Genomic DNA, 22,161 nt, shown 5'->3' with positions numbered 1-22,161 from the left:
TCTTGCTGTGTTCCTCCTGCAATCTTCCAGGCACAGTGTTGCAAGACCCAGCGTGACCCTGGCTGGCCACGGTACCTGCCGAGGTTTTGCTGTCGCCGCGCGGGGCCGGGCCAGGGCTGCTTCAACAAAGGAAGCGTGTTTGTTTTCACAGCTCAAGCTTGGGAGCCCGTGCTAGGAGCAAGATTCTCAAGGAGGACAGCTTCCCCTTTTGCTGCAAAGCACAGCTCTTACTGGCCAACAAATGTGCATCTTATCCTCTCTGGTCTGATAGTGCTGGAGACTTCTTAAAGCTTAACTTGGATTTGGGTTGGTATTTGTCTGTAGGTGCAAAAAACAGTATAGAGGCTCCTGAAGTGAAACACAGCCTGGCTGCCCATGCTTGTGACTTCTTGGGGTGGTCTTGTAAGCTCCTTGATCATCTTGTGACCCAGTCAGTCGCAGATGAATCCCTTGTTACCTGTTTCCGAGTCAGTGGGAAATGGAGCTTCCAGATCCTGTGTTGATGCATCCATTGAGTGTTGAGCACAAGAGAACAGGCTTGTTGTGCAGCTCTCTAGCATCAGTAGGCAGGACTTTTAAAAGTATATCTTACAGCCACATTTGTGTGCTAACTAGCTGTTTTTCTGACAGCGTGTACACTTTTCCTGCAGCAGTCAGCAGTTTGCTGAAATAACAGATCTTAATGATAAAGAAAGAGGTGTTGGGAAGTACTTGAGCTGGTAGTAGGATCTAGAAGGAAAGTGCATCATCTAACATATGCTGCTCTGCCTTAAACTGAGGAAAAGTCTTTCTCAAAATAGTCATTCTTACTCAAGCTAATTTGCTTTGGTTTATTTCTAGCATCAAAATGAGAATGTAATTTTGATGTGATACAGCTTTTATAGTAAGTGCAGATCTGTATGAGTAGGATGTAACTTGTGCCTCATAGCCAAGGCAAGATGGATATGGTGACACTTCAAGAGTGTTTGGGTTTTCTTAAGATAGAAAGTCATTTCCACCATTAAGCAAGTGTGCTCAGGGATGGGGTATCTGAGGAGCAGTGGGTAGAATTCATGGCAGCTTGTTAAGTTTCGCTCACACTGCAGATTCAAGGGATGGAAATGCCTAGATATGATTGTGCTTGTGGCATGGGAATCTGTGTAGCCTTACATAGGGTAATCGGGTTATTTAAGGAGGTGTCAGTGTTAGGCAGGGGGTGTATGTGTTGCACACAAGTGGATCTTCTATATCTGTTTGCTATTCAATTCCAAGACTGTCCTCTGAACCTGTGGAGTGTGCTGCATCCTGGAGGAGCAGCTTCTTAGAGGTCTCTTGCTAAGTGGGTGTATGGGAGGTGGAACCAGGGAGCATCACCGTAAAGAAGAGGAGGAAGTGTCTGGGAGCAGGACCTGCAGAGCTGCCCTGACATGGGCAGGCATGAGAAGAGGCGTTCCAGAGCTACCAGTAAAGCTTTGCTTTGTGTTTCTCCTGTAGCAACCCTCCGCTCAGCGAGGAGATGCTGCCTCCGGGGGAGTGGATGTGTCACCGCTGCACCGTGCGCCGCAAGGTAAAGCCTCGAGCAGACGTGATCCCTGCCCTTCCAGCTGTCCAGCTGAACATGAGTTTTATACCTTCCTCTCCCTTAAATGTGTGCATGCATCCCAACAGAGCTGCCTTTGCTGCTTGCAGTTGCAAAGGGCTTTGTTAGGAACAGGTTTCAAGAAGGCTTGGGGGTCTTTATGAGACTATCCTGGTGTTTTTAACCTGGCTACTAGGAACGACAACTGAAGTGCCTGGTATGCTCTCATCAAGCTGTGCCTTGTAAAGTGCTTTCCTTCCCCCCACTTTTGGAAAGGAGGGAGAGCTGAGGCACAGAGGGAGTGGGAATGGCTCCCATGCTGGAGGAGCTGAGCTGTCTACAGGCAGAACAGGAGCCGTGTTAACGCAACTTTGGCATCGGGGCTGTGATTCTGGTTAATGTGTGTTCCTTAGAAGTGTGACTTCACAGCAGTTGCACATCAGCAGAGGGTGAAATCACAGTGAGTTATGATTTCCTGGGCGGTCGAACAGGATGGGGAGGAGATGATTGGGCAAGATTGTGGCTTGTCTTTTTTTTTCCCTTGATGCTCTTTCTCCAGGAAGCTGTCTTGCCCAATGTAAACATCTTATTGCCGTGGCTACGTAAGACTGCGTAGCAGAGGGTTTAGAAACTGCACCAAACTATCTAGCAACTGTTCCCTTGAAGCAACACCCAAAACAGATTGGAAGAGAACTCTCTACTCAGCCTTTTGTTCCTGAAGCGATTGCCTTGTTATGTTCAGCCATCTGCCAACATTAAAAATGAGAGTTGCAAATTTAAAAAATAATAGAATCATCATAGAATGGTTAAGGTTGGAAGGGACCTTAAAGAGCATCAGGTTCCAACCTCCCTGCACTGAGCAAGGACACCTCCCACCAGACCAGGCTGCACAAGCCCCATCCAACCTGGCCTTTAACACCTCCAGGGAGGGGGCAGCCACAACCTCCCTAGGCAATCTATTGCAGCACCTTCCTACCCTCATGGTGAAGAATTTCTTCCTGATGTCTAACCTAAATCTACCCTATTTCAGTTTAAAACCACTACCCCTTGTCCTGTAATAAATCAATAAGAAGAGGGAGGGGTGGGGAAAGAGGAAAAATTCCCAAGTTTTCTGTATTTCAAATTGCCTGATAACACTTTGGTCCTTTTCCAGGCCATTTTAGTGATGGAGTAAGTAGGTTGGGTCATCCATTTTGGTGCTGCTGTCAGGCACTGGAGAAGTGCACAGTGGCAGCCCCTCCTGCTGCAAAACAGGTCTCCTGGTGATTCCAATGCATTGTTTTCCTCTGCAGCAGTTCTCCCTGCCCACCTTGTTCAGGATTCCTGTTGCCAAAGAGATAGCAGAGTGTTCTTTGTATCTTGTGCTTGTATTCTCAAGCTGACCTTCTTGTTCCATAATGGGTTTGGATGCACTTCCAGGATAGATGGCATTGACAATGAATGGTCTGTGTGGACATTCTCAGTCTTGGTGAGCCAAGTAGGCAGAGTTGTCAGGTATTTAGGACTAGATTTTGTGAAACCTTGCCCTGATCTGAACTCAAAATACAGATTGAAAGGAGATGAAAATACAGATGAAAGGAGAGGGACGTGTCAGTTGTCCTCCCTATGTTTGGTTCCTGTCAGCTGTTGGGTCACCTTTATGTTAGCTGCCATCAAACTGCCTTTGCTAGGCCAGGGCTCTAATGACTTCAGGGGGAAGCAGTAGGAAGTGGCTCAAGCCTTTGCAGATGCTGTTTGTCTTCCGTTGCATATTTGTCAAGGTTGATGTGCTTTGTTTGTGGCCTCCGTGATAAGCCTGCCTATTCATGTCGTGCAGAAGCGAGAACAGAAGAAAGAGCTGGGGCAGGTAAATGGATTGGTGGACAAATCTGGGAAAAGGACCACCTCCCCCACCAGTGACGCAGACCTGTTGGACAGGTCTGGCAGCAGCATCAGGGCTAATGCGCATGCCAGGATCTTGGAAAGGAGAGCGAGCCGGCCTGGCACTCCCACATCCAATGCCAGCACCGAGACCCCCAACTCAGAGCAGAATGATGTCGATGAGGACATAATTGACGTGGATGATGACTCTGCCATTGCAGAAATGGACTGTGGGCAGCCCCAGCTGAAGCGACCCTTTGAGCTTCTTATTGCTGCTGCCATGGAAAGGAACCCAACGCAGTTCCAGTTGCCGAACGAACTGACCTGCACCACAGCACTTCCAGGTGAGCCATGGCTTGTCTGGTGTTGGTGAAGATGCTCTCACTTGCATCCTGCTGCCATCTTGCCTCCTTTTCATTGTCACTCCTTGGTAGCTGTGGCTCCAGTGATGCTCACTGCTGAAAGCAGAGGGTACAGGAGCACCCCGTGTCATCCTCCAGCTCTCCAACAGCAGGTGGCCTTTCAGATGTGAGCTGTGGGGTCACTTGCTGCTTAACACCACACTTCATCAGCATCTGTGGTAGAGGTTTGCTGTTGTCACCTTAGTCTAGATCATCAGTCTGAAGAAAAAAATTCCAATTGTCACAATACTTGATTTATGGTACAGTAATCTAGTTCACATGTAGGGTGTCACTGTGAGATGATCAAATATAAAATATGTCTGCCTTTAAAAACAGTCTCTGTCACTCAAGCCTAGATTCAGTGGTTGATAGGGGCACCTTAAGCAGCTCTCTTTGCCTTTTGTTTGCCTCTGCCTGAGATGATGATGTGTATCTACCAGAATGCAAATCTCTGCCATGTGGGTAACACAAAGCCTTTTTAAAATGTACTTTCAGGTACTAGTAAGAGGAGGAGAAAGGAAGAAACCACAGGAAAGAATGTCAAGAAAGCACAACACGAATTAGACCACAATGGTTTGGTTCCCTTGCCAGTGAAAGTCTGCTTCACATGCAACAGGTACTTGACTCTTCCAGAGATGCTGTTTGGTGTAGCTGCACCCTTCACAGGAAGAAAGTTCTTGCTAAAGAAAGTAGATGACCTGTTCCCTTTCCTATTCTCCTTCATTACTTGCTTATAATCCTCTAAACAAATAGAATAATCATCTTTGCTAAATAAAAGATAGTTAACCATGACAAGTGTAGGTGTGGCTTCTGCAGACCTGTGTGGCTGTAGAAGGTTTTAAAATGTAGCCTGAAGAGAATGAACCATTTTGTGTATTTTTCTGCTAAGAAAGTGATTGGTGGTTTAGAAAATTGGTATATTTGTTCATGGTTCATGAAGGAAGTAGGCAAGGAGGTGACCTTCAGGAAACAGAAATCTACTGAGATATAAGCCCAAGGCAAATACGAATATTGTGCTGAAATAGTAAATCTCAAAACTAGTACAAAATAGTGCTGGAGGTTTTTTTTATAACTGCTTAAAAAAAATGTACAGATAAAATCCCACTTCAAAATGTCAGTGAACATGAAAAGTTTTATTTTGGGAACCCAGACAGTGAATTTTTGGAAGTGAGTTGGAGGCTCAGGTGAGCTTTTGTGGAGAATAGTTGATGACTGTGTCATAGAGTGTAGACTTCTGGAAAGCCTTGGCAATTGGATGTAGTGGCTTTCTGGAGTCTGAGACTTGTTCTGAGAACACCTTGGTGAAGTAAATGTCCAAACTTCACAGACGATTGATCTGAGGAAAACTGTAATATCCTAAATCTGAGATTTCCTTTTGATCTTTGAATTTTGCTTCAAATGAAGACACTCAGAACCCAGGTACAAGGTCAACTTGAAAAGTTGCTTACATGAATCTGACGAGTGCTTACAGCTTTCCAGCCATGGCATCTCCTCCTGCCAGGGGACCTCTTTTGCACTGAGAAACCTCATGTGCATGAGGCAAGTCCTTCTGCCTTGAGTGGGTCTTGCAGAAGGTCCATCTAGATCACGTTACGAATCTGAAGCCTAATTTTAGATGCGAGTAACGTAGTGTAGGGAAATTGGTCTGGAAAGATTAGCTAAAGTGGTTAGGCTGGGCTTGCCTGCATGTTCATTTTCTACTCTGTATTCAGCATGGGAAATAAGATCTGGCTCTCTCTCTGCAGGAGTTGCAGAGTGGCACCTCTAATCCAGTGTGATTATTGCCCACTCCTGTTCCACATGGATTGTCTGGAGCCACCACTTACTGCCATGCCTCTGGGTAGATGGATGTGCCCAAATCACATAGAGCACGTGGTGGTAAGCAGGGCTATGATTGCAGTATGGGAACCGGATGCTGGAGTGGAACCTGGCAGGTCCATTAAAGGACAAAGTACAACAAATGTAAAACAGCTTCTGAGCTCTCACTGCTCCCCGTAATGCTTGTCAAGCTCCTGCTGCAAGCAACGTCCTCTCCAAAGGAATATGATGCTGCAATAAAATGTAAAGATGGGGGAACTTCCTGTAACTGAAGCTGACAGCTCAGATTGTGGCTCGCTGACAGCTCAGATTGTGGCTCACTGACAGCTTGTGTAGTTTTCAGACTGGAATCCTTAAGATCTAGATGAGCTTCCAGAACTGTGATACAAAGCAGCAGAGTGCTACAAACAGGGGAAGTAATTATTTGCATGCTTAACCCAAAAAACTTTCATTCCAAGACGGAGTTTTCATTTGTGGAAAAGCAGTGTACTTGAGACTAAATGTTCAGGAAACGGGGCTGAAACAAAGGCCTTGTGCCCAGACAAACTGCTGCTGAGAGCATTGGTGCTGCTTAGTAAAGGCCTTTTGTGTTCATCTCCAGCAATGTGCCCTTTATCAGAAACTGTTAGTGCTGTGGGACTCAAGTAGGCTAAAGCTGAGCTGATGCTGCACTGCCAGTGCTGCGAGGCATCATGAAAGTCTTAGGGTACATTAGAGTGACCCACAGATCCCTAACTCCTGTGGCATTGTCTGATCACCCAGCTGAACCAGAAGAACTTGACCCTGAGTAATCGGTGCCGAGTATTTGACCGGTTCCAGGACACCATATCCCAGCACGTTGTCAAAGTGGATTTCTTAAACCGAATCCATAAGAAACACCCTCCAAATCGCCGAGTTCTTCAATCAGTAAAGAGGAAAGGTTTGAAGGTACGTGTAAACAAGGAGGTGTTGCTGAAAATCCTCGTGTATTCTACTGTGCAAGGGAAACCAGCACGCCCTGTAGGGATAACCTCTTGGGCCAGCAGGAAGAGGGTGGGGTGTGAAAGGATGTGTTGGTGAGAGGTCTGGGAGTCAGCAGTTACTTTGCACTATGCGTAGGATCTAAGAAGCTCTTTTTCCACCAACTAGAAGGCTCAGCTGTTAGAAATAAGCCTTTAAAACTAGCACAGGCATAGAAAGCACAAAAGAGAACCTCCTGAAGTTGGCCTTACAGTTGAAATTGGGGCTGCGTCATGTTCTGTGTTAAACCCTGAATACTGTTTGCTGCCAGAATGCCTGAAAAATGCCATACAGGTTTCCCTTCTTCCTTGGCCTTTTTTGCATGACTTCTTCTCTGCTGTAGCCACAATGTTGTTCTGAAGCCATGCCTGACCTAAGGGAATAAAACCTATTCATTCCAGCATAGCTGCATCAATTTAAAGTACTCAACCCTTGAAACTTCTAATGTGTTGTCTGCAGGGGTCCTTTGGGTCAGGAAGCAGCAAACACCAAGCATAGTGCTGCTTAGGCACTTTGTTTAACTAGTCATTCTTGAGTAATTGTTCTCATGTGTGATCTTCTTTCTCTGCAATGTAGGTTCCTGATGCTATAAAGTCCCAGTACCGGCTTCCACCCCCGTTACTTGCGCCTGCAGCAATTAGAGATGGCGAGCTGATCTGTAACGGGATCCCTGAGGAACCCTTGCAGAAGCACCTTTTGAACACTGAGCACTTAGCCAGCCAGACAGAACAACAGGAGGTAAATGAAGTCAAATGCTTGGACTCTTACTTGCTTTGGTACAAAGATCCTCTTCCATTTCAGTCGTGATCAGAACAGTTGTCTAGGAAACAAGTCTCAAATTTGTGTCTGAAGGTGATAGCTTGTCTTGTCTCTGACACTCTGGCCCATTAAAACTTCATTTTGGCTTTCCAGGTGAAATGTAAAACTCCTCATTTGACACTTCAGGGAAGTGGTGAAATAGTCTTCTGGCCTTAAGAGTGGAGTTGAGGGATTTTGTCTAGATGTCATTTTTATTTCCGGGGCTGAGGGGAAATACGTTCCACTGATTATGTAAGGCTGCTCTCTTGACACCTTTATTTGTGTAATGTCACATTTCTGGGCTGCTTGTTACTGCTGATGGAATTGGACTTTTAATTCAAGGTCAGATGAGTGTTTAAATCTTGTATGAAACCTCTTGCCAGATCCCACAAGACGAAGCCATGTTGTTTTGCACTCAGGGGTGTAGCCGAGTCTGTCTGTGTTACTCTGGGTGACAGATGCACACTCACCATGGAGCTTAAAGCTTCAAATAAATCTTTTGGGTCTTCTACCTTGTGCAAAAGAAAAGGTGCTCTGCACCCCAGCTTTGGCAGGTGACTCCCTATAGCATGAAGTAGATCAGCATTTCTTCCCAGCATCATGCTACAGAATAAGCTGGAGGATTGTGTTTGGATAGAAGCCTGTATTAGTGAAAGATGTGTTTGTAACTGACTGAAGAGTTGCAACATGTAACAGGTGAAGAGGGAAGAGTTTGGGAGTGAGGAAGTACATCTGCTGCCTTCTCCCTCCTTTAATCTCAGCTCCTCTGTGTACTGTTGCACAGAGATTAACAGAACCTGATTTGGTTGCTCTTTTGTACCTTTGCACAAAGTTTTCTTCTGACTCTAGAGGAGCATCAGAGCAGATGCTGCAGCTCCTGGCTGCGTCAGAGCGGCCAGCAGCACAGTGAGGCAGCTGCATTTCTTCAAGCTGGGGGAAGGATGGAGAGATTGTTGCGGTTTGGAGCTACCTTGCCCGTGGAGCTAACCTGTCCTTTTTTCTTCCTCCCAGTGGCTCTGTAGTGTTGTTGCTCTCCAGTGCAGCATATTGAAACATTTATCTGCTAAGCAGATGACTTCGCTTTGGGACTCTGAGCACACAGAGAAGGCTGATATTAAGCCTGTTATTGTGGCAGACGGCTCGCTCGCCAACCCTTACCAGGCAGCTGACAAGGCACCCACACCTTCCCTCTATTCCATGTCATCCTGCACCTCAGGGATTACCACGCAGAATTCCTTGAGCTCCTCGCAATCCCAGCAGACTTTGTCACAGGAAGATGTCAACTGCAGCTCTTGTATAGATAAATCCAAGAAGGTGTCTTCTTGCGGGACTTCGAACGGGCCGACAGCCTCGGACATCAAGGTGAACGGCCCTCATTTCTACGGCGTTTCATCCGAGCCCTCAGCACAGTTGACTGACTCCCAGAGGCTAATTGGATCTGGGAACACTCTCCCTGTTTTGTCTCATCGGCAAACGTGGCCTCGGCCCCTCACGCCCCCAGCGACTTGTGGACTTCTAAATCACACCATTGGAACCATTGTCAAAACAGAGAACGTAGCAGGGCCCATTTCTTGTGCACAAAGGGGTTCTGTGCCTGTCACGAGTCTGCCCACGTCCATATCGAGCTCCTGTGCCAGCCTGGAGACCACCAGCACTTTGCAAAGAAAGAATGTGCAGACACAGATCGGGCCACCGCTGACAGCAGACCTGCGACCCATGGGCTCCCCTCTGACTGCCACCAGGGCCCTCACCCCTCCACAGGCTGCAGGAGATGGCATCTCTGCTGTTGGGTCCACAAACAGATTCTGTTCACCAGCACCACCTTCAGGTACGTGCCCAGCAGCTGATCTTGGCTCCTGGGGTTGGGAAAGTGTTCAGGTGACATGTTATTCTAAACCTCAAGGCTTGAGCAGTGTGCCCTCATTTAACTGGGAATTGGGATTTCTGTGGAGAACCAGAAGTTTCTCAAGTCTCCTTTGTCTTAGGTCCCTTCATGGGAGCACCAGGATGTATTTTTCGCTGGCTGCATGTACCTGAGAGGAGAGCTGTGTCCTGAGAGGCAGGATAGATCATCAGTTAAATTCCAGAAAGCAACAGTAGTTGTGAATTGTAAGTCTGGAGCTGCACAGCCTTGACATTGGAGGAGTGCAGGCTTGGGAAGCTGTTCCTCAGTGTCTGCTGGACTGTTCACACAGGGTAGTTCCAGACTGGATGTGCCATCTCTGTCCTGTACCCAAACACCTTGCTATCAAGGTGATGTTAAATACCCGTTCTTCAGTATGAAAACATGAAGTCTGAGGTGTTGAAGTCAGAGTAACTGCCCGTAACTGAAATTTTGCTAGAATAAGCTTTCACTTAAAGCATTTACCTTCTCCCTTCCTCCACACTAGCTTAACACTCCAGTTATTAAGCCCTTTGGGCAGGCTGGGTCGAGGCAGAGAAGTGTTGGGCAGAGCTGCCTCTTGCAGTTCCCAGCTGCTCAGCAGCAGGCTTGGGTGGAGTGGCTCCCATCTGGTGATTGCAAGCCACACAGGCAACATCTTTTTATTGTTCTTTTTAAAATTCCTTCATTAATAACTTCGGAGCTTTACGTCGTGTTTGGAGGCAGTCCCCAGAGTACGTGGCCTCAGCTTATTGCTGAACAAACTTGGTTACTCTGCTGCTGCTGTTTTGACCGTGCCTTGCTCAGAAATGCAACGCCGGGAGAGGTTTTTGGTGGAGGAAATGAGACCATGCTATGGCAGAGCTTGTGCTTGTGGTTTGAAGAGCACTGCAAATCCTACCTAATTTTGCAGTTGCTTAAGATGTTAAATAATTGCTTTTGGCCCCAAGCTTGTGTTCTACAGAAATGCAGATTAAAACATCATTTTGATGCACTGTCCCTTGGGAAAGGTGTAAATATTTCAATTTTTTCCATGATGCATCTATATATTTATAACATATCTTAAATTATGGTGTGCAATTTTTTTTTTTTTTTTTGCTGAGTACAAAAATACAAATCATTCAAGGCCCTTTATTTTTTTTCCCTCCCTAAGTTTCAGGCCTTTAGCAGTTCTAAGCAAACCAGCTTGAGGAGATGTGGTGACAACAGCGCATTAAAGGGATTTTGTTCCCTGGCATTTGCCATTGCCTCTTTCAGCTGCATGGTCCCTGCCAAAGCAGTAGGATTTATTTTGCAAATAAAAATGATCTGCTTATGACTGTCACATTCTTACTAGGCAGTGAAGTACACCCCAGACTTGATAATTATGCAGAAATAAAAATGTGGCAATTGTACTTTTTATGCCTGTTCAGACCTAGACAAGCTCTTTGGCAATAAGCTCCTGGGGACTTGGGGCTCATCTTTCCAGTCCCTGTAGTGTGACATCACTGACAGTCTGTCATTCAGCCAGGGAGTAGGAGCTGGAATGTAGGGATTCAGAAGTCCTCCAACAACTGGAGGTGAGCAGGAGAAGCCAGCAGCTGGCTCTGTGCTGGAGGCACACACTGCTCCTTCTGTCAGGGGAAGAAAGCTCATGGCCTCTAATCCAGGCCTTTTTCAAAGCATGACTATGAGCAAAATTAGTCATTCCAGGCAGCTTGGAAGCAGAGTCCAGCCAGAGGGCTGGGTGCATGTCTCACGGACGTCACAGTGACATATCTTCTCTGCACCATCTTTCTCTGTAGATGGTAAGGTCAGTCCCAGCGCTTTGACGCTGCCCTCATCGCTCACGTCGAACTCTGCAGCCATGTTGGATGTCACCAGTTCCCTGAAAGCATTTATGGATGGTGGTGAGTATTCCACAGTTCATTATCAGTCTCTGCTAGCCCTGGGTGCTTCTGTACAGCACTTGGTCTCTGCTTGAGGAAAAGTTCCAGAGATAAGGAAGGGTTATAGTCAGGTGAGGGTGGGGCTGAGTATAGATTACCTTAAATATGTCACATGCTTCCCTACTTGTAGCGTTGCCAAGGCAGCAAAGCCAATGAAGCCTTTCTGCCTAGAGCTTTTCTGGGGAATGATCACAAAGCTATTGCACAGGCTGGTTTCCAGGTGGAATTCACATGCAGAAACCTGCAGTCCTGCCATGTTGTGGTGCTCGCTGCAATCCAGAGCTGTTCCAAATGGGTGTAAAATCCAGCAACAATAGATCTTTTAGTCAAGCAGTCACCTGAGTGGTGATGCTCTGGTGGGTCAGTTAATTTTCTGATTTATTTCTGCTTCTGTCGGTCTTCTAGACTAGCCCATTTTTTATTTTCCTTTCGTTGCACTTGACAAGAAATGCCAAACCTTAGTGGAATGACTTCAGGAGGAGGAGGTTGCTGAGCAGCAATCATCAGTAGTGTAGTGAGGCTGTTGCTAGAAACTTCTACATCTGGAGAACAGCCTTTCTAAAGTGGCCAGTGTGACCCTCCTTTCTTGGGTGGACCCAACTGCTCAGCCAGCCCAGACTCTACCTCTGCTGTCAGGAAAGGCTGTTACTGCTCTGCTGCTTCTGCTTACCATTTTAACTGTCATTGATGTGGAGAAAGCTCTTGGAAGAAGAGATTAGCCAGCCTGCTTTTGCTCTGTGTAGAGCTTTGCAAATATAAATACTCCAAAGCTATCAGCAACAGATCTGCTCTAAAGCTTGTTAGTAATATTGTCTGAATTGCCCTGTTTGGTTTCACCGACCCTGCTCCGAAAGCGCGTGACTCAGGAATGAGTCTGTAGCAGCTTCAAAGGTGGTTACTGCTTTCCTCTGCAATGGAGGGTTAGACTTTAACTAGATAATGGAGATTCACAAGAAGGACCCAACCTGCCATGTCTACCTCTGCAGACCTGACGATTCTCAGCCAGAACACCAGGTTTTCAACCTAATAGTCTTTGTTCCCCTAAACCTCTGCTTGCTGCCTCAGCTATAGCTCTCTGGCCATCGCTCCTCACAGGCTGCTCTCAGATGTTAGGAAGTAATAGATCACCCCTGTGTAAGACTCTTCAAGCTGCAAAATGTGTCAAGTCTTTTGCTGTTGAAGCAAGTGTCAAGTTTGAAAAGTGGGGCAGTTAAATCCACTGCAGCTCAGGTTGCACCCTTTCCATGAATAACTCACTAATTGCTTTTTGTTTATTAACAGAGATTGAGATAAATATGCTGGATGAGCAGCTGATCAAGTTTCTGGCCTTGCAGAGAATACATCAGCTCTTTCCTTCCAAAGCTCAGTCTCTAGCGAGCAGTGTCAGTTCCCATCAGCAATCTCCTGTGGGAAACCACATTGAAGGTAAGAGCAGCCCCAGAATAGTTGGTTTACATTCAGCTGTAGCTTTTTTGGCACTCTCTTGCCTTATTCATTGAAGATCTCCCTTTTCTTCTGGTGTCTGTCTGATGCTGCCTTTCACCTTTCTTTACTCTCATCCCTGCCATCCACTGGCCAGAAACTCCTTCAGGTCCCTGAATTTTATTTACAAATTGTGGTAATGAAATCAGCTTCAGTAACTTCTGATTTTCTGCTGGAAACCTTTAATGAAGTTGTGTTTTATTCATCTTGTAAGTAGCAAGGGATGGGAAAGCTCAGCTGCCCTTTTTTTTGTCCTCACCTTTGAGATCGGCAAGAGAAATAATGTTATTTCCTGCTCTCTCTTTCTGGAGAAGTTGCTTGTGAGACAAGCTCACAAGCAGGAGGAATTGGGGCACAGAATAGATGTGTGACATTGTCATTGCCCATTGAGAATAATGTCACTGTTGAGCTGAGACACAGAATGCAACTAATGCAAATAATGGAAAACAACTTGCGCTTCTGCTGGAAATCCCCAGATCCCAGAGTTCAGCATTGGCTTGGTTTGTGATCACTGGGATCCACACACTAACACCTAAAGCTGCAGAGGGAAACACGGTTTCATGTTCCTCCATGTGCAGCCAGTCCTTTTGATCCTCTTTCAAGCACTAACTGGACAGCCTTGTTTTGGGAGCAGGTGTCTGCTGCCCCTCTGCTTGGCCTGGGGGTAAATATCCAAGATAAGATCTCTGGAAGTCTGCTAGCAGTCAGTAACCCGCTGAAATTGCTGCTGTAGCATCACAGCATTCTCTAAATGCTTTGTCAATCTTCTTTTGAAGACTGCTGTAGGACACAGCACCAGGCTGTGAGACGAGCTCTGTTCCTCTGCTGCTCCTTTCCAGACAGGTCTGGAAATTCTTCAGCAGCCTGCCTGTCAAAAGGCAGATTGATGCTCTCTTAACCCATCACCCTTTAAGGGCAGGAATGATGCATCCAGCTGACTGTTTAGCATTGCTGATAAAATATTAGGCCCAAAGCTTTTAGTGAGCCCTGTTGAGGTGTTCAGCTGGAAGGACTTGTGCAGAACAGCTGGGCAGAGGTGGAACCTTCACATCTTGGCCACATTGAGTGCTGCATGTCCTGGGATGATGCCTCTTGGTGTTGCTGATGTTCTTGACATAGGTGGCTCTGCAAACAGTCTGTTGTACTCCTCACATTCCATTATTTGATTTCACAATCTTGAAGTAACAAAACTGTCAAGCCGATGTAGTATCAGGAGGGGCCTAAACTCTGCTTGTAAGGGGCTTATCCCCAAAGCTGATTCAGCTGCTGAGATCCTGGCTGGGCCTGTGTGGTCCAGAGTTTGATGTCTGTTCCACAGGAGATGATTTTCTGTCCATTTCATGTGGGCATGTGAGGATGTTTGACCTGAACTTGGCTGCCAGGGAGCTGCTCTGGAGGCTGAGCTCTGGAGCAGCTGTTGTCCAGTGTGCCATAGGGACCTGAGGTAAATCATCCTGTTCAGGGAACTGTGGTGGTCCTTGGACAAGCCCTATGTTCAACCCACTTGTTTTTCCTGCAGCTTCACTGGAAGTAAAATCTTAGCTAAGTTACTGACATTCACCAGCACCAATTTTTTTTTAAGTGGCACTTTGACAAGAAGACTCAGCTCTTTGATTGCACAAAGTGGAAAAGATTGAGAAGGAAACTAGTGGTGGGAGGCTTGTGTTTTCCTCGGTGTGGCTCCACTGTGCACACTCAGCACTAATGTTCCCCCAGTTGCAGTTTGTGTGTGTTACTGAAGAAAGCAGTTTTCTCTGATGACTGGCAGAAAAAGATGTTTAACACACAAATGTTCCCTAGAGGGTTGGGAATTAGAGTTTAGGCCAAAGCTGACTTCATCCTCCTTAAGATCTGTGCCTTCTGGGGACACTGGGGTCAAGCAGCCTTCACAGCTGATAATGTTGGTCAAGTAGTTTCTTTCTTATCTTGCAGGGCAAAGGAAGGAGGTGCAGGCCCGGGCAGTGTTCTACCCTCTGATGGGCTTAGGGGGTGCAGTCAACATGTGCTACCGAACCCTCTACATTGGGACAGGTAAGTAGCTTTTGCCTGTCCTGACCCTTTAGGCTCAGGGTGGTTCTCCCTGACCTTCCCTAAGTATTTGCCTAAAGGGTGGTGAAGGAAACAGACACGTTGTAGCCACTTGTTCTGGGATTCCTCACTACCAATAAAGGTGGAAATTCCCCATCTGGTGGAAATTCCCCATCTGCTTGATGCAGTGAAGTTGCACCTTTGTGACCTGGCTGGTGCCAAAATTAGGAGCATGGCTGTCCTGGAGATTAATACCTGATGGAGGGAAGAGTTACAGTTTTATTGTAGGTTTCATTTCTTTCTGCTTAGATTCTTCTGATGCTCTGGATAGACCCAGTCACTGTGAAATGCTCCTCAGCCTTCGTGGAGCTGCTTCCCTTCCCCCACCCAAACTTTGTTCTGTGGCTTATCACAGCATTATTCATGTAGTCCTGGGAGCCTGGACAAAGGCAGTTGCTCCCCTGTTGTTTTGCTAATTGAAGTTTAATTCTGTCTGTTGTTCTCTGCTGCCTGGCAGTTTGGGTTTTTTGCTGAAATGTTTTGTCCTCCCCGTTGACAGGAGCTGATATGGATGTGTGCCTTACAAGCTATGGTCACTGTAACTACGTGTCTGGCAAGCATGCCTGCATATTCTACGATGAGGTGAGTGCTTGAGATGGGTGGGGTTTTTTTACACTTTTATTATTTGGCATGCATGGCAGTGGGAGCTGGAGATGCAGGCAGCAGGTTGTCTTTGTGTGGTGCTCCTTTGTGGACTACAAAGTAGGAGCCAGGGCTGTGAATGGTTTCACTCCAGTGGAGGCTGCGTCAGCGTTTTCTGTCAAACCCTTTTCTGAAGCACAGGGCCCTGCCAGCATGATTGCTCTGAACTAACTGCCTGTGGACAAAGACTGACCACAAGTAAGCACTGCCACTCCTGGTGTCCAGGGAAAGGAAAAGTCATAGAAAAAAGGTCTGATACTTTTTGATCCAGCTAGTAAAGGCTAAACTTGTAATGTCGACATTGAACCTCAGCTGGAACAGAACAGGCAGCTGCTCCCAGCCTCTTGCTTTCAGGTGTGATGGTGAAGCAGAGTGTTCTGCAGTACTCTGCAGAGATGATTTATTTAACTAAAATGTCAGGTAAGCCCTCAGCACAAGCAGAGGTCTGCAGTTGCTCCTTAGCTACAACCCAGAGATTAGTTTGTTCTTGAAGCCAATAGACTGGTGGGTCTGCCAATAAAAGTGCTGCTGGAGATGTCTCTTAGCCTGGAAACAGGCTTTGAAGCAAGATAGTGTCTTTTATATCACCATTTGTCAACCAGCGACTGAGCAGGATCCAGGATTAACCTGCAGCCAGCTGTAGCCATTCTTCCAGTGCAGTACAAGCAATGGAACACACTCAGTAATGGGATCCAGACCTTAAATCTGTCTCAAAGCGTCTCCTCACAGTGGTCAGTCCAAAATCAGGCTCTTGGCACTGAATTTCTTCTGTACTCCAGCAGGCCTCCTACGGCTGTGGTCACTGCAGAGGGACAGTTCCCCCTCCTTTGCTCTGTTCTTTCAGCTTCTGGACATGAGCAGCTTATGCTTGGTCTTCTTGGTCTCTGCAGTCTCTCATGTTGCTTGGAAAATGTAGTCCCCTGTGCACAGGGAGTTTCTGTAACTTGATTAAAGCTTTGTAGCCCCTGGGGGACAAGGTCTTCAGCCCTCAGATGACTCCTGGTATCTCCTCCACTCTCAGCATCCTCTGCAAAGCTCAGCTGAGCGTGACGCTGCTTCTGTAACGCTGTAATGTCACGGAAATGTCTCCTGGCATTTCAGTGTCTGCAGAAGGCCTGTAAATCCCAGACGGTCTCTGTCTCGTGGCTGCTGCAGCACACTGGCATCCCCCTTGTCATCTTGTGTCTGCTTTCCAAAGCACAGCTCTGCCCTACTAGGCACAGACCTCGGGCAATATTTGCATCTAGTGTCCCTGTTGAAGTGGTGTGCTTGCTGTGTCAGAAACAGCTTGAATCCCTGATAGAATCAGCTTTAATCCCTGCTTCCAAAAGATCTTGTTGGTCCAAGTGTAGTAGGCAAAACCCTCTTCAGAGCTGCCTTGGCCCTGCTTCCCTACGAAAAGCTGGCTGCTCTGTGAGCATGAGCCATGCATGGGGGTCAGGTTGGTGGTCCTTGAAGCTGGAGGGTATTTAACTGCTCTTATTTAACCACCAACAGCAGTAGGGACAGAGGGGTTGTGCTTCAGTGCTCCAAAGAGCTATGTGGGCAGAAGTCTTTCTGACTTGATGTCTCGATTCCCTCCTCTTCCCTATATTTTTTTCCAGAATACGAAACATTACGAGCTGTTGAACTACAGTGAGCATGGGACGACCGTGGACAACGTTCTGTATTCGTGTGACTTCTCAGAGAAGATGACTCCCACTCCTCCCAGCAGTATTGTTGCCAAAGTGCGGAGTGTGATAAGTGAGTGCTGAGGCAGCTCCAGCCCCACCTCACACCCCAGGGAGCTGTTGGGGGGTGGGGGAACAGGAGCAGGTGCAAATCGATTTCCTGTCAGTGCCCCTTGTTCTGCAGGGGTTGGGGCACCTCTTGCAAAAGGGTGAGGCTTTCCAGGGGCCTCAGCTTGGGTTGCACAAGGTGTTCCTCTATAGGAAGTGCTCTGCTAGTAGCCCTGCTCCTGCCTCCTGTGCTGGAGGTAACCAAGCTCCAGGACCTGCCCGACACCAGCTCCAGATGAACTCCAGCTTAGAGCTGGACTGAGAGTTTTCCCAAGCACATCCTTCCCTCCCAGGCTGGGAGTAAGTGACTTGGGCCGTGCTGCAGGCATCCCATCCTCACACAGATTACTCCTGCTCTCCACCCCTGCTTTAGCTGCCAAAACAGTGTAAATGCCCCCCTGGTGCTGTGGGCACGTTCCCATTTCCCTTTTATCAGCCTCATGGCTGGAGGACCTTACAGCTCAGCAGTAGCCCCGGTTGATTAAAACAAGCTGATCCCAACCTACCCAAATCTTAAATTATTCTTTCCTTTTCCAGAACGACATAAAAGCAGAAAACAAGAAGAGGAGCCTCATGAAGAAGCCGCTGTGATGAACTCCCAGGCACAAGGGCAGCATCGGAAACCCTGTAACTGCAAAGCTAGCAGCTCCAGCTTAATTGGGGGCAGTGGGGCTGGCTGGGAGGGGACAGCCCTGCTCCACCACGGCAGTTACATCAAGCTGGGCTGCCTGCAGTTTGTTTTCAGCATTACTGAATTTGCGACCAAACAGCCCAAGGGGGATACTGCCTTAGTACAAGACATGGACTTGGAGGAGAAGCTTTCTCTGAAACCCCACCAGGTGCCCGTGCTGCGGTCCAACTCCGTTCCTTAGGAATTTTAGGAAGAGAGCTTTGGAGTAAGGAGAAAAAAAATAAAAATAAAAATAAAAAGGCCCTCTCAGACTCTTGCAATGCAAAAATGTACAAACCCGAGGTGGGATTTTTCTATGTCGGCCCAGAGACTGTTCACACGCCGTTTGCATGAAATGAAGAACGTTTAACTTTTTTTAATTTTTCTTTTTTGCTCAAGTTTTAGGGGCATTTGCACATATATTTGTACTATACATTTCATTTTAAAAGGAAAACTGCAGTGAGAGCAGGACGTGTCAGAGCGAGGGGGTGACCGCTGTCTGACTCGAGGACTCTCTCTGACAGATAGTTCCCATGCAGTTGTAAAATAATCAGAAACTTGTTCTATTTTGTGCCAGTGACAATAGTTTTATATTAAAAGAGAAATACAGTTTTCATACAGCAAATCTATACAATATCATTGTTTTATTTAATGTAAAGAAGCGCTCTTCTTCCCACAGTTATTTTTTTTTTTCCCATCCCTCCCTGCTATGGTTGCACTACAAGTAGCTACTGTGTATTATGGGCAGTGAGAAACGAGTTCTTTTCCTGGTGTCCATCCTATTTTTATTTCAGATAAGGAAAAGTGTTGGGATTCTGTGTAAATACATCAGTGATGGCATTTTTCAATGTTTTAAAGCTGTGTACAGTGCTACATGTGGTATGACGTTCCTCAAATTGTCTATTGTAGCAGATCGTTTGTCGTAACCTGTCTGTCTCTTTTGTTTATATGCCACCTCCCCGCAGCAGAACAGCTAGTTCCACTGTACATAGTAATTGTAACGTTTTAGACTTTACAGAAACTTTCCTGTATTCTGTATATAAAAAAAAAATACTTCACATTCTGTTTTCTCGACTGTCTTGTCTTCACTCTTGTCACCACGACCTGGAGCTTCTCTGGAGTGTCTGACTGCAGGGAGAGGAGCCTGAGCTGTGGCAAGGGGCTGAGCATGGATGGAGGAAGCCTGGGAGGATGCTGGTGGTCCAGGATGGGGACTGGAAGGTCATGGAATGGTTTGGATTGGAAGGAATCTTAAAGATCATCTAGTTCCAACCCCCTTGCCAAGGGCAGGGACACCTCCCACTCAATCAGGTTGCTCAAAGCTCCATCCAACCTGGCCTTGAACCTTTCCAGGGATGGGGAAGCCACACTTTCTCTGGGCAGCCTGGGCTGGTGTGTCACCACCCTCACAGAGAAGAATTTCTTCCTACTATCTCACCTGAATCTCCCTTTCAGTTTGAAACCAGTTCCCTCTTGCCCCGTCGCTCCATGCCCTTGTAAAGAAGCCCCTCCCCAGCTTTCCTGTAACCCTTCGGGTACTGGAAGGTGCTCTAAGGCCTCCCTGGAGCCTTCTCCTCCGGGGATGTCTTCAGCTCCACCGTCTCCAACCTGAGCGAATGTCAGGGATGAGCGCTGGGGTCCGGGGGGCAGTTCGCCCCTCGCCCTGCCCCTCGGGGCACGAGCCGTTCAGCAGCCGCTGCCCGGGGGAGCAGGTCGGGGCAGGCGGCCGCGCTGACCCGCCCCTCGGCCTCTCCCCGACCCGGGGCCAGGAATTCACCCTTCCCGTAGACAAAGCGCTTTGCAAAACCGCTCCCCATCACCCCACGCTCCGGTTGCGCAAGGCCCGGCCCTCGTCCCTCCTCCCGGCCCGGGCAGGCGGGGCAGGGAGCGGGCGGTGCGGGATGGGGTGGGCGCTGCTGGGCGCGGGGCTGCTGCTCGCCCTCTACACCCTGCTCCGACACGGGCTGCGCCGGGCGCTGCCGCCCCCCGCCCGCCCCGCGCTGCGCGGCCGCACCGCCATCGTCACCGGTGAGCGCCGTCGGGGCCGGGCTGGCTCCCGGCAGGGCCCCGCTGGGCTCCGGCGCGGCCCCGCGCTCACGCTCCGCTTTGCTCCGTTCCTCAGGGGGAAGCGGCGGCATCGGGGCGGCCACGGCGCTGGAGCTGGCCCGCGGCGGGGCACGAGTGGTGCTGGCGGCCCGCAGCGCCCCGCGGGGGGAGGCCACGGCCCGCCGCATCCGCACGGTGAGGGCCGCGGCACCCGGGGGGCAGCCGGGTCACCCCCGTCCCTGGGCACCCTCGGGGGGCTCCCAGGGCACCCCGGGCGCTTGCATGGGGCACCCCTGGGCATTGCATAGGTGCCCCCGTGGGTACCCTCAGGACACCCTCTGGCCCTCCCGTGGGACACCTTTGATATGGCAGGGGACCCCCAGGAAACCCCCATGGCACCCACCCTGGCGCCCCAAGGGCACCTGTGAGACACCCCTATTTGACATCCCAGGGCATCACGTGGGCAGCTCCAGGGCACCCCCATGACCACCTCTGAGACACCCCCCGGGCACCCCAGGGGCGCCCTCAGGACATTTCCAAGCGCCCCAGGGGCGCAGAACCCTCCAAGACACCCCCAGCCCAGGCACCCCCTCTTCCCCTGGCTACATCCAGCCCCCACCCCAGGGCAGGGTGCCACCCCTCGAGCCCTGCCCCACGCTGTGCCCTGCCCACAGGAGACGGGGAACCCAGAGGTGCGGTTCATGTACCTGGACCTGGCCAGCCTGCGGTCTGTGCGAGCCTTTGCCAGCACCTTCCTGCGCCAGGAGCCCCACCTGCACCTCCTCATCAACAATGCGGGTGAGCGCCACGACCCCCCCACCCCGTGTCCCCTGCTCCCCTTCTTTGCACCCCCTGAGGCACCCACCCTGGCACTGCCATTGCCTCCTTTCCGCAGGGGTGAGCGCCGGGGGCACGACAGAAGATGGCTTCAGCCTCTCCTTCCAGGTGAACCACCTGGGCCATTTCCTGCTCACCCAGCTGCTGCTGGAGCGGCTGCAGAGCTCTGCGCCCAGCCGGGTGGTCATCGTGGCCTCCAGCGCCCACTGCGCCGGCCGCCTGCGCCTTGATGCCCTGGGACACCCACCCCCTGGCATGTTCTCCACCTTCCAGGACTACTGCGACAGCAAGTTGGCCAATGTGCTGCACGCCCGCGAGCTGGCCACGCGCCTGCAGGGCACCCAGGTGACCTGCTATGCCGTGCACCCAGGTAGGGACCCCGCTCTGGTGGGGATGGTGGGGGCTCACCCTTAGCATCTGTGTAGGGTGGGCTTTGCATGGGGTGTCTCCCTGTGCAGAGAATTCCTGCACGTGGAGCATGGAATGTCCTTTGCACAGTGTTTCCTTTTGCATGGAGCACCCCTTTGTATGGTGTAACCTTTGCACATCCCTTGGCACAGCGTGTCCCTTTGCACTGTGTGTCCCTTTGCATAGTGGCCCTGTGCACCATCTGTCCCTTCATGTGTCCATGGGACATGGTGTGTGTCCCTTTGCAGGAGCATCCCTTCACACAGGGTACCCTTTGCACGGTGTGTCCCTTCCCATGAAACATCCCTGCACTCGCTGCATCCCCGTGCACAGTGTCCCTTGGCATGGTGTCCCTTGGCATGGTGTCCCTTCGCACAGTGCACCTTGCACAGACCACACATTTTGCACTGCCCACCACCAAGCCCTGCAAGGCCACCTCCGAGGAAGGCCACAGCAGAGCTGCCCCTGGCAGAGCCCGCCCTGCGTGGCTGCTTCCATTTCTCACCGCTCAGCCCCTGCCTGGGCCCTTTCCTGGTGGGATCCCAGGCTGTGACACGGCGGCTTCCTGCTCTCTGCAGGGTTCGTGGACACGGAGCTGTTCCGCCACGCTCCGCTCTGGCTCAAGCCGCTGTTGCTGCCCCTGGTCCGGCTGTTGTTCCGCTCGGCGGCCGAGGGGGCCCGGACGCCCCTGCACTGCGCGGGGCAGGAGGGCATCGAGCCCCTCAGCGGACGGTACTTCGCCGACTGCCGCCCACAGGAGCCGTGGCCACCGGCCCGCGACGACCGGCTGGCCCAGGCGCTCTGGGAGGCCAGCGAGAAGCTGGTGGGACTGGGGGGCACCGGGGGGGACCCCACGGCTGCTGCCACCGAGGCTGGACAATAAAAGCGGCAGTGGCGGAAGGAGCCGCCCAAGAGATCGTGTGCTGGACGTGGGGGATCCTGCGCTGGCGCTGCCCGGGGCCTGGT

General features: G+C 49.7%; 2 protein-coding genes across 3 annotated transcripts in view; both read left to right on the top strand.

Annotated features, from left to right (window-relative positions):
* PHF12 (PHD finger protein 12) overlaps nucleotides 1-18,969 on the top strand; it is a 32,092-nt gene extending 13,123 nt beyond the window's left edge. The window contains exons 3-15 of one of the 2 annotated variants that reach the window (XM_051635543.1): nucleotides 1,474-1,546; nucleotides 3,375-3,762; nucleotides 4,315-4,435; nucleotides 5,565-5,697; nucleotides 6,400-6,564; nucleotides 7,213-7,374; nucleotides 8,446-9,262; nucleotides 11,101-11,205; nucleotides 12,526-12,669; nucleotides 14,659-14,757; nucleotides 15,314-15,396; nucleotides 17,061-17,199; nucleotides 17,772-18,969. In XM_051635543.1, the coding sequence (XP_051491503.1) occupies nucleotides 1,474-1,546; nucleotides 3,375-3,762; nucleotides 4,315-4,435; nucleotides 5,565-5,697; nucleotides 6,400-6,564; nucleotides 7,213-7,374; nucleotides 8,446-9,262; nucleotides 11,101-11,205; nucleotides 12,526-12,669; nucleotides 14,659-14,757; nucleotides 15,314-15,396; nucleotides 17,061-17,199; nucleotides 17,772-18,106 (2,764 nt within the window). In that variant the 3' untranslated portion in view covers nucleotides 18,107-18,969. The remainder of the gene's footprint in view (nucleotides 1-1,473; nucleotides 1,547-3,374; nucleotides 3,763-4,314; nucleotides 4,436-5,564; nucleotides 5,698-6,399; nucleotides 6,565-7,212; nucleotides 7,375-8,445; nucleotides 9,263-11,100; nucleotides 11,206-12,525; nucleotides 12,670-14,658; nucleotides 14,758-15,313; nucleotides 15,397-17,060; nucleotides 17,200-17,771) is intronic. The other variant, XM_051635545.1, reaches the window with a different exon arrangement.
* Nucleotides 18,970-19,772: 803 nt separating this feature from the next.
* Nucleotides 19,773-22,109, top strand: DHRS13 (dehydrogenase/reductase 13). The gene is made up of 5 exons (XM_051635603.1): nucleotides 19,773-19,932; nucleotides 20,027-20,145; nucleotides 20,625-20,748; nucleotides 20,846-21,157; nucleotides 21,774-22,109. Exons 1-5 carry the CDS (start codon nucleotides 19,806-19,808, stop codon nucleotides 22,076-22,078), a joined length of 987 nt encoding a protein of 328 aa, XP_051491563.1. The 5' UTR covers nucleotides 19,773-19,805; the 3' UTR covers nucleotides 22,079-22,109.
* Nucleotides 22,110-22,161: the final 52 nt, after the last annotated feature.

The sequence above is a fragment of the Apus apus genome, chromosome 18 (genome assembly GCF_020740795.1).
Source record: "Apus apus isolate bApuApu2 chromosome 18, bApuApu2.pri.cur, whole genome shotgun sequence".
NCBI lineage: Eukaryota > Metazoa > Chordata > Aves > Apodiformes > Apodidae > Apus > Apus apus.
The sequence above is the reverse complement of the archived record's forward strand: the minus strand, read 5'-3'. Positions and strand labels throughout refer to the sequence as shown.

Bases quoted from the DNA above. Each gene is read 5' to 3' on its own strand.
- DHRS13 (XM_051635603.1), top strand. From the start codon at position 19,806: ATGGGGTGGGCGCTGCTGGGCGCGGGGCTGCTGCTCGCCCTCTACACC. The intron at 20,146-20,624 runs GTGAGGGCCGCG...CCCTGCCCACAG, and splicing joins CGGCCCGCCGCATCCGCACG to GAGACGGGGAACCCAGAGGT. The intron at 20,749-20,845 runs GTGAGCGCCACG...TCCTTTCCGCAG, and splicing joins CCTCCTCATCAACAATGCGG to GGGTGAGCGCCGGGGGCACG.